The sequence below is a fragment of the Leptinotarsa decemlineata genome, unplaced genomic scaffold (genome assembly GCF_025532065.1).
Source record: "Leptinotarsa decemlineata unplaced genomic scaffold, Ldec_3_MD MMD2_tig00004204_RagTag_RagTag, whole genome shotgun sequence".
Taxonomy (NCBI): domain Eukaryota; kingdom Metazoa; phylum Arthropoda; class Insecta; order Coleoptera; family Chrysomelidae; genus Leptinotarsa; species Leptinotarsa decemlineata.
The window spans coordinates 850283-862354 of NW_027412603.1; the positions used below are offsets into that span (position 1 = coordinate 850283).

At 34.1% G+C, this 12072-nt stretch overlaps 1 protein-coding gene across 8 annotated transcripts in view; it reads right to left on the reverse strand.

Annotated features, from left to right (window-relative positions):
- LOC111516494 (ATP-binding cassette sub-family C member 4) overlaps nucleotides 1–12072 on the reverse strand; it is a 259489-nt gene that overhangs the window by 20245 nt on the left and 227172 nt on the right. For all 8 annotated transcript variants that reach the window (XM_074178633.1, XM_074178631.1, XM_074178626.1 and 5 more), the window contains one exon: nucleotides 6934–7061. In XM_074178633.1, the coding sequence (XP_074034734.1) occupies nucleotides 6934–7061 (128 nt within the window). The remainder of the gene's footprint in view (nucleotides 1–6933; nucleotides 7062–12072) is intronic.

The following is a 12072-nucleotide window of genomic DNA, read 5'->3' on the forward strand; positions in this document are numbered from 1 at the left end:
TATATATTTATATATATTTGAGAATGAACGTAAATTCTCAAATTAAAAAAAAAACAATTTTATGAATATTCCTCATTTAACGTATATATTTTGTAGCTTTCACTTACTTCATATGTCTTGTAATTTTACAGTTGTTACGTGTTTTTATCATGATCACAACGTTCATATTTTAATTTTAACTCAACTCAATTGCGACCAATCTCACTAACATTCTCCCTGATGATGACAATAACCATTGTCGAAATATTGAAAATATAATGTTATAAGAGTACACTTGCGCTTCGCTGCTATCCCAAATAACTCCAAGGAATTGTTTATATATATATATATATATATATATATATATATATATATATATATATATATATATATATATATATACTACACATATACACACATACACAAATAAGCATATATGCCCACAAATTGAGTGAACATTTTACACCATTGACATAATATAATCTAAATAATATCACGTCCACTGTGAATTTGATTGTGAGATTGTTAATTGAAAAATTTTGGTAACTGTAATAGCATCTTTCTAAAAGCATAGTTTTAATACAATCATGAAATACTTCGTCACTTGTGATTTGTTCAACTACATTTGGGAGCTTATTGAAGCACGCGATGACATTATACTGAGGGGATTTTTATACCTTGTCATGAGATGCTATGGGATTTTTAGAAGATCACCGTTTCTTGTATTATGACTGTGTTCTGAAGCAGTCTTATCATATAATTCATGGTTTTGCCTAACAAATGAAAAACATTTAAGAATGAAGATGGAGGGGGCTGTCAATATTTTTTTGTCTATAAAAACGGGCCGGCAGCTATCCCGGAAAACCATATTGAAAGTTGCGTTTCTGTGCTATAAAGACTATGGAAAAATCCTTTGCTTTGCCCCAAGCCATAATATTCAAACTTATATGAGGGTAGGCCATGGCATAATATATGCTTAGTAAGCCACTTTCAAACTACAAAAACTACAAGTGCTATGGAAAAAAGTTAAATGCCAAAGTTATAGGTAATACAAAGATCTACAACTTTTGTATTTACAATTTTTCCACATAACCTCAAAGTTTATGTGAAAAATTCAAATAACCAAGTTTTGGTTTTTTATTTTTCTTAAAAACATTTTTTTTCACGAAATTTGGTGAAAACTTACCTTTTTATGTTCCAAATACACTGTAATTTATTTGATTCAAAATATTGATTTTTTTCATCTTATTTTGACTTAATATGAAAAAAGCACCCTACTTTGCAATCGAAAATTCTCGCGTCAAAATATCAGCTCTTTCAAAAAGTCGGTGTGGTTTTTGTTCGCTAAAATCTCTACTTTCTGATGGTGTGAAAAAATATACATTACTATAGTAAATGTTCTCATAAAATGCAAAAAATCGAAACAAACTTGAATTCGATTTTTTAAAATCATCATGTACAATTTTATCAGAAAAATGTGATTACCGTAATTTTATCCAGTTAAAAAGTTTATTTATTAAATCATAATTACATTCATGTCATAGAAAATCTCATAAAATATAAATATCAAGTAAATCGTACTATTTCTGATGACATTATTCATTATAATATTTTGAAAAACATTTATAAATATATTCAATTTTAATTACTTATCCATCGGTCGGTAGCCAAGCGGTTCGGCGTGGGTGATTTGTTCACTCACTCGAATTGACTGCCGTGTTGGTCGGTGGTTCAAGCCCTAGTCTGAACGATCGATCTTCACTTGCTATCGTCCAACCCGTGTTAGGAATCACACGTTAAACGGTAAGACCTCGTTAATCCTTAGCTCACTCAAGTTTCGACTTCTGAGGGTTGTCGTACGTAGATTTTTTTTAAACAGATTAGTTTTTGTCTCCTTGATGGCATTTCTTCATCGTTAGATTCGACAAACCTTTCCAATTCTAGTTGATCTTCAAAATCTTCAAGACCATCACCTTCTTCGCCTCCAATATCATTTTCAGTCTGCATTTCTTCTTCACCCACAATTTCATCTGAATCATCAACTTCCTCGTAGGTTTTTTCTTCCATATTGGAGCAATTTTTAGAACCATGACAAGTTGAGCATAAATTTGTGCATTTTAAACCATACTTATGATGTACTGTTTGGAACCTTTGGTGTAGTAATGAATATTCATGGAGTTTTTTCCCAATACCAAATCGTTATTTTTACACCTCGATCACTTGGTGATCGAAACACGTGTCGAAGTGTAAAAATAACGATTTGGTGTTGGGAAAAAACTCCAGTGATATTCATTTTAAACCATGTTTTCGACAGCCACATTTTAAACTGTTATATCCAGTTTCAAAGCTGCAGCAAATAGTTTTAAGCAATACTTCCGGAATTATTTCCTTTTCTGTAAATTTGGGCATAATGCCACGTTTACGTTGCTTCCAGCTATAATTGTTGCTGTCAGTTCGTTACCCAAACAAGTTTGAAGCTGATAATATGCCCTGTAACAATGTTGTTCTGCTGCTCCTTCTGTGGGTGGGAGGTTTGCCAAAATGAAAGTTGATTTAATTTTTGCCAATTGATATTTTTGAAATCTAATTTATTCATAGTTATCTATCCATTTTCACATTTATAAATAGATTTTATCATTTGTAATCCATTTTTTATATCTTCTTTACTTGCATCTTTCTTATGAAAAACATTGGCCGAATTTGACAAATTTTTAGCGTTTAATCATAAATTCACGATACTTTTCTTTCCTTCTTCGGCAAATCCAGATGTTGTATCGCAACCGGAAAAACAATGCAGAAATACAACAATATATTTGAAGGATTCATGTGTGAAAAATAGATCCTTGATATTTTCAGAACCTGATTTGAGAAAATAAATGTCATGATTTTTTGAATTTAATTGATTTAAAAGGACCTAAAGATCAATATCTTGACCCACAACATTGACAGTTTTATTAGTATATCTGGCAATTTCTATCAAGGTCTTAATTATGTCAGCATCAGCATCTTCTTCTACTTATTTACAGGAAACCCTTGTGACCATAATTTTTTCATTGAAGTTTTTATTATTTTGTCTTTGTTTTTCTCGTTAGATAAATTTTTTTTTGCAAAAATTCTATTTTTGTATGGTTTTGATGATCAAACTCTGCAATGGCATATTGTCTGAGGTTTTTCCACGACTACGTTCTCCTCTTTTAGTTTAAGTGCTCTACTGGTTCTAATGTGACAGGTACTGATTTTTTAATTTCGGGGTACCTATCAAAAACAATATAGCTGCTTGCTTTTTTACTGTCGATCGTTAACGATATCCTTTGAAATAGCAATAATGAATCGATGGCTATATCTCCATTTACTTTAACGGAAGATTGAACCGATTTTAGAGACAAGACCTTGTTTTTCTTTTCAAATTATACACTGCCAAAATTCATTCTAACAATGTTGTTTGTTATTGTTACATGGAATCTTATGATTTTTGAGTAATTGAAATGTAAATTTTAATAAATAGCTCAAAATTTGTACATAATGATTAAAAAAAATTTCCAATTCAAGTTTTTTTCAATTCTTTGCATTTTCTGAGAACATATACTATAGTAATGTATATTTTTTCACACCATCAGAAAGTAGAGATTTCAACGAACAAAAAGCACACCGACTTTTTTAAAAAGCTGATATTTTGACGTGAGAATTTTCGATTGAAAATTCGATATCAAGTCAAAATAAGTTGAAGAAATTAATATTCTAAATCAAATGAATTACAGAAAAATTTTTTTTCGAAGAAGATAAAAATAAAAAACCAAAAACTTGGATATTTTGATTTTTCACATAAGCTTTAAGGTTATGTGAAAAAATTGTAGATACAAAAGTTGCAGATCTTTTTATTACCTACAACTTTGCTTTTGAATTTTTTTCCATAGGACTTGTACTTTTGCCGGAAAACGAGATAAACCATTTTTTACTTTCAAAATCCCACCCCCTCCTACTTCCCGAACTCATATCGCCCGTAATTTACTTTTCCTTTCATGTTCATTGTATGTCCCTTTTTTTCTAATGGGTTTCACCGTACTATTATTTTTTCACTTTTTACCATTTTTTAAGGTTTCACCCCTGGTCTAATAATTCTGTTGCATCCTCATTATGGTTTTCGAGGTACAACTCTTCTCAGGATCAGCTGTGAAATCGTTTTAAATTATATGAATCTCCACTTTCAGTTTTAGTCATACCTACATCAATAATTTCTTGATTATAAACTAGTGAGAAATTTCCTGAGAAAGAGTGGAAAATTGCTACTTGAAATACCACACTCTGCCATTTCTAGACTTTCAAAAGCATTCGGAATTTCAGAACATGTTTCAATGGTTGTATGATTCTTCATTTTATGAATTCGTCCACGAAATCAAATATGAGACGTGTACTCGTCGACATAATTCCAATAACTCATGTGGTTTGACCGACTTACTTTTTGCCTCAGTTCTACCAACTCATTTCACAAATTCGAGACAGCAAAAGTTTCACGGTTTGATGATGTGTATTCGTAAGGAGACGATACTTTTGTTTGAAGGTGATTGACAATGTTTCGTGATCAATTTCACTAGTTCGGACTTCCATTGTCTATTATATAAAATGATTTGAAATCCTTGAAACAAGTAAAAAAGAATAATTAAAAAGAATAGTTGAAAATAACAATTATATTAAGCAACAATAAACCTGAAATGAAATGATAGTGAAATAACCTACAAGTAAAAATATAATAATTGAATAAATAAAAATTAAAGGAATGCAAAAAGAAAATAATAAAAAATAAAAAAGTGTAGAGATTCCAAGTCACGTTAGTTCACGACGTTTCGATTGTTGGTATCTACAATCGTCTTCGGGTGATGACTGGACTGATTCCTCCGAGAGATGACTATTTTATAGGTCGTTGAAATACTTTCACTTTCTCTACTTTCCATTTTCCGCTTCACTGATTCCGTGAGAGATGACCGATTTGGCGGGAGTTGGTCATTTTTCGTTTGATGATGGGTTTCCATATGTTTCGTATATCTACGCTGGCCTGGCTGAATGGAGTGGTTTGAAACTCTGGCCATTGAAAAAGCCCACAAGAAACCTCGAGTCTGGTTGAGATATGTTGACAACACCTTCATAATATGGAACCATGAGAATACGGAACTAGACGCCTTTCTGAAACACATCAACAGCATGAGACCGTCCATCACTTTCACAATGGAGAAGGAAATCCACAATGAATTGCCATTCTTAGACGTTTTGGTGAAGAGGACCGACACTAAGTGGGAAACATCTGTATACCGAAAACCCACTCATATGGGACAGTATCTGAACCACGAATCCAACCACCATCAATCAACAAAAAGAGGAATCATCAAGACTCTATTGGACCGTGCTTTTGGGCTCTGTAATACAAAGGAAGGTCTCGAAAAGGAACTAGACATCATCAAAAATGATCTTCAGCGGAATGGATACTCCAAAGCGATGGTAGAAAAGACTTTGGCTAAAAGACAGCAGGAGCCTCGCAAGGAAGAGAAGCCGTCACAACCAGTGCTTGCACTTCCCTACATCAGAGGATTATCGGAGAGGATAAGAAGAATTGGTTCCAAGTACAACATTAGAACCTGTTTCAGATCCGGTAACACTATCCGTAGCAGCCTCACGAAAACCAGGCCCCCAAACGCGGACTGCGATTCCAAGAATTGCATTTACCGGATACCCTGTGAGTGCGGAAAATCCTATATTGGTGAAACTAAGAGGCCATTGAATGTTCGCATTGCCGAGCACAAGAAGCACACACAGCGAGGAGAAACCAGCAAATCAGGAATAGCAGACCATGTTTGGACCCATCAACACAACATCGAGTGGTCCCAAGCTGAGATCTTGCACAGAGAGGAACATTGGTTCAGGAGAAAATTTAAGGAAGCCGCATACATGTTGTCCAACAACGTATTCAGCCAGGCCAGCGTAGATATACGAAACATATGGAAACCCATCATCAAACGAAAAATGACCAACCCCCGCCAAATCGGTCATCTCTCACGGAATCAGTGAAGCGGAAAATGGAAAGTAGAGAAAGTGAAAGTATTTCAACGACCTATAAAATAATCATCTCTCGGAGGAATCAGTCCAGTCATCACCCGAAGACGATTGTAGATAAAAACAATCGAAACGTCGTGAACTAACGTGACTTGGAATCTCTACACTTTTTTATTTTTTATTATTTTCTTTTTTGCATTCCTTTAATTTTTATTTATTCAATTATTATATTTTCACTTGTAGGTTATTTCACTATCATTTCATTTCAGGTTTATTGTTGCTTAATATAATTGTTATTTTCAACTATTCTTTTTAATTATTCTTTTTTACTTGTTTCAGGGATTTCAAATCATTTTATATAATAGACAATGGAAGTCCGAACTAGTGAAATTCGAGACGATACTTGGTTAACTTGAGAAATATTTTTTGAATCGATTCTATTCAGGTCAGTCAAAAACAGGAATTCAAGAATACTTTTTAGTATAATGTCATCATATTCCTATTCAATAGGTAAAGTACTCGATTCCTAAATTTGCTAGATGCACAAGAAATAATTAATATTTTGATTTTGCACTCTAATTTTGAAGCAACAAAATGTTTTTAATGATAATTATTTTTTGGAAAAGACTAAGTAATTTTTGAGAAATGGCTTATCGCTATATAATAGCTTCTTCAGGCGTGTCTTTACACGCAACGCGTGTTGCGTTTTTGTAAAACTGTTAAGTGAAAATCTCACAACAAAGTGTTCCTTTAATACGTCATGGACATTGATGAATTATAGGATGATTGCATCATCTAAATAATATGCTCTTTATCATCGCAATCTGTGGATATTAGTTGATACAAAATTTACTATCTTTTAACCCCACGAAATTATTTATAGAAAAAACACACAAAGGCGTCAACACTTACCTTCTCTCCTGATTCTACTGTAAAGTTGAGATCATTTAAAACTGGTGGATCATTTTCAACGTATTTCAGCGACACGTTATTGAATTTTATTTTGCCGTCAGTTGGCCAAGAATTTGGTAATGAAGTACCTACAAATAGAAGGATTATTCCGGCATTTCTGTGATCATTTTGATGGACATTAAAAGATAATTGTTTCAATTTGACATGAACCAGACTCATACAAAAATCTAATTGATACGAGGCAACGTTTTTCCTTAATGTTGCCGTATATACTATACATTTTTTTGTTATTATTTGGCGAGATGGGACATTATATGGTATCTTTCAAATATCTTCTTGAAGTTTCAATTCCCCCAGGTATTTAACGATATTACACGATCTTGTTTACAAAATATTCGTGATTCGTCAATAACATCTACAAGGTGTCTAAAATTTTTCTCAACATAATTTGTCATTGAGGAGTATTTTGGTTACTGATGAAAGTTATTCAAAAGGCGTATAAAAAATAATTGTGTCACCTGAGACTTGACTTTCATTGAAGTATGAGTATCGAAATAAATGTTGGTTATATCGATAGAAGTCGTTCAGCTACAACTAATGTAAACTATTTAAAGAAGACGTAGGCTTAACATATGTGACATGGGCGGTATAAGCTGACAATTGAAGAACTGATTCAGTTATGAATGGTGAATTCAATGCCAACTATGACGGAAAGATGAAAAAAAAGTAGGGAAAGAACAAGAAGCAAAAACTAAAAGAGGAAAATTAGATTGAAGAGAAATCTGGATATATCACTGAAACGACTAGAGTAACAATAATTGTGAAGAAAAGAAGGACTGAAATCGGTTTGTGAGGTGACGCGTTCACAAATTATACAACACAACAAAAAAATATTTTTTGAATGTTTCCTACACTAAATTAGTCAATTTCTACTAATTTTGGGGTGATAAAAACGAAAATACTAATGAAAAATTTTTATTAGCTCTGGTTTTCGAGATACACAGTACTTAATCTTAAAGAGTAGTTATACTATACGTGAAAAGTGAAAGTACATAAAACAATATTGTCATGTTTCTTTTAGAATATTTTAAGTACAAAATTAATAAAAAAAAAAACATTATTCTTAATGTTTTGACAAATAAAAGAAGTTTGTACTACCAAATTTCAATTAAGTCCATCCGATTCATTGTAAGATCGCTGTCGTTTAGCTTGTCTTTTATAAAACACTTCTGGAGCATCCCTACACACAGACCAGCAGTAGTCTGCAAGCATTGCTTCATTCCAACGGCCCTGATATCTCTGTTCCATTGAGGCAATGTCTTGATGGAATCTTTCTCCATGTTCGTCACTCACAGCTCCACAGTTTTGTGGGAAGAAATTAAGATGAGAGTGAAGAAAATGAATTTTTAAGGACATGTTGCATCCAAGTTGGTGGTAAGCTTGAAGAAGCTCTTTAACCAATGCTGTGAAGTTATCATCTCTTTTGTTACCTAAAAACCCATGTACAACCCCCTTGAAGGCTTCCCAGGCTCTTTTTTCATTTCCTGTTAAAATCATGTCAAAAGCAGGATCATTTACGATTTCACGGATTTGAGGCCCAATAAAGATGCCTTCCTTGACTTTAGCATCACTCAACCTGGGAAACTTTGCTCTCAAGTACTTAAAAGTTTGTCCTTCCTGGTCCATGGCCTTCACAAAGTTTTTCATTAGTCCCAACTCAATATGTAATGGGGGAAGGAGAACATCCTTAGGATCTAAAAGAGGCTCGTAAACTACATTTTTCTCATTAGGGTTTAGGTCTCGTGTAGGCCAGTTCATTTTTTTATAGTGAGATTTTCTATCCCGACTGTCCCACAGACACAAAAAACAACAGTACTTGGTGAACCCTAATTGCATTCCTAGGAGTATAGCAATGACTTTCAGATCACCACAGATGTGCCACTTGTGTTGTTCATATTTGATTGATTGGAGAAGTGTTTTCATATTTATATACGTTTCCTTCATGTGAACTGCATGACCTATAGGAATAGAGGGTAGCTGATTTCCATTATGCAGAAGTACAGCTTTTAAGCTTAGTTTTGAAGAGTCTATAAACAGTCTCCATTCAGATGGAGTGTGATCCAAATTCAAGCAGTCCATCAAACCATTAACATCAGAACAAACTACGAGGTTTTCTTTTTTCTCAAAAAAAGGAAGTAAATCTTTTTGACGCTGTCTGTACTGATATATTTTCACATCATGTTTTAGAAGATTCCACTGTTATAGTCTTGACCCTAACAGCTCAGCCTCTTCCTTAGACAAGCGAAGATCTCTTATAAGGTCACTCAACTCTGCTTGACTAATTCTGTGCGGATCACTAGACCTATCGCTTACCTCAAAATCAGGGTCATAGGATGTAGAAGGATGGGTTGCTCCTTCTAAACAGTCTTCATCACCTTCCTCTAAAATTTCATAGTTTTGGGGTGGAGAAGGGACTGGCAAATTGTCTGAGTGTGGTACAGGCCCAAGAGCAGATGGGAGATTAGGGTATTTAACCGTTCCTCTTTTCTTCATAGACAAACCTTGCTTAATGGGAGGAGTTAAGCAGAAATAACAGTCGTCTGTATGATTGGTAGGCTCACGCCAAACCATAGGTACTGCAAAAGCCATTGCCCGGTTTTTATTTTTCAGCCACTCTCGCAATATGACGGAACAAGAATTACAACATATATGAGGAGCCCATGATTTATCTTGGTCCCCAACTTTCACACCAAAATAATGTTCATAGGCTGTCTTAACGATAGGTGTCATTTTACGTTTCTGAGCCTTAAATGTTATTTCACCACATATATAGCAAAAGCCATCGACAGAATTCACACACTTTCGAGGCATTTCAGATCAGCACTTAAATTAATTTAAAAATCAACTTCACACGATAATTTCAATAGCAGCCACGTGCGTACAATTGACAAACTCACATAGGTTATGTTTACTACTTAAGAACAGCTGATGAGAGGGGTGTTATGTAAACAAACATGTGTACCAACTGTTGGTGATGAAATATTTCATTTGTTGAAAACTCAATATACATATATATATAATATAATGATACTATATCTTGAAAACAAGAGCTAATATATAATTTTTATGGTCACTTTCGGTTTTAACACGTGGAAATACATTGAAATCATCTAATTTCAACCCCGAAACAAAAACTTTGTTGTGTTGTGATTGAGTGTAAAAATTATTGTAGTTTAAATTTTTTTGGTTTGTTTTGATTATGTTGATAATAAATATTTTAACTTCATCTCGTTAGCTATGCAATATATTGAGGCTAAGAGTACATTGGAAGACAGCATGGATCGAATTGATTTTACATTATTCATCGATGGGGGACACTTCACCGTTCGTAGAACTAATAAAGCTTGGACAGGAAAATGGACGGACGTGACAATTGGACAGATGCTGATGCGTAGGTACTATCCACACTGGAGCTTAATGATTATCGCATGATCGCTGTATGATATCAAGTGTAACAAGAATTCTCGAAAGTATGCCTTATGCTTATGCGACAGAAATAATGACAATATCAAGTGGGAATCTTCCGATCAACATGTCGTTGTCACACCAGCACGCCAAAAACTTGATACTTGTGAAAAGCGAAGCTACAAAAAAGTCACATCGAAAATTTCATTTGAAGTGAACATGAGACTTACTGAGAAAAATATTGTTTTAATGCAATATCAAAAACGAATCTAGTTTCATAACTGAATTGAAAAGTATTCTTGTTGCCGAAACATACTTAATAATAAAACAAGCGAAAGAAGATGCAGATTCAAACGGCCATAAATCTTATTGAGAGAAATCCTAATGAGGAAATTGTTGTGGTTGTAACCGACATTGATCTGATCTGCCTACATTATTGATTGCATTGAAACCCAATCACTTGAACATGATAATGTGGAAGCCACATGCTTCTCCAAAACAACTTTATGGAATCTATGAGAGTTTCCATTTCTTCAGAGTGTATTACCAAGTGCAATATTGGCTCAGTAATGAGCTGAATCTGGAAGGTTGAAGCTGGTTAAAGACGGAATATACAGGGTGTCCCTGGACTTCCTCTTTTCCTCTCGGGAATGTATAGATGGGGTCAAAATATCACCAGTACTTCATATAACTTTTTTTCCTAAAATCCTTCGTTACCAAGTAACGTGCCCTCGAAGTTACAAAATGAAAAATGTTTTCCTTTGATAACTTTTCAAGTGAATATTCAAAATCATCCAAATTTTGGTAATTGACTAAACAAATGAATTCCGTCGATGAGCTTTCATGCAGGAGTCAGTTGTATTGCTACAAAGTCAGGAACGGACTACCCCCGATGGTCCACACCCCAAAACTTTGAAATGACAGATATTTTTCAACAAAATAAGGTTACTTGGACAATTTTATGAATAAAAGTACTCGTGTGGAAAGTCGATCGGAGCAACGAGTCTTGATAAAAATGTAGTTCTACTCGACGACATCAAACCCGCTCGTCCACCATTATTTGAAATGAATAATTATCAAAGCAGAAATAATAATGATAACGTTAATTCAACAACATTTATGCTGAGATGTCTACCATTATTCGAAAATATTAGTTTTTAAGGAAAATGGAAATGATAGGTAAAATGTTCATAACGAATTTTTATAATGCAAACACGTTTAACTAACGAAACTCAAGAGCCTCAAGAGCAAACAAAAATGAAAACTCCGCTACAGAAACTGCTCGATATGATCACCTTCTCTCTCTATACATTTTCTTAGTCTGCGAAGACACCCTCTCTGTACTTGAAATAGCATTCCAGGGTCGTTTCGTATGGCTTCACAATGTAATGTTATTCTATTCAACAATGCATCTCTTGTGTGAATAGGTGTAGCGTAAACAAGGCTTTTAGATGCCCCCACAGAAAGAAATCCAATGGATTTAAATCCGGAGACCGCGATGGCCATGAATATGGCCCACCTCTACCAATCCATCTATTGTGGAAAATATGGTTCAGATGGTCACGCACAATCAAACTACCTAAAATGAGGAGGAGCGCCATCATGCATAAACTACATATCTCTTCGGGTTTGCAATGGAACATGTTCCAAAAGTCCATTCAAATCGTTCTGAAT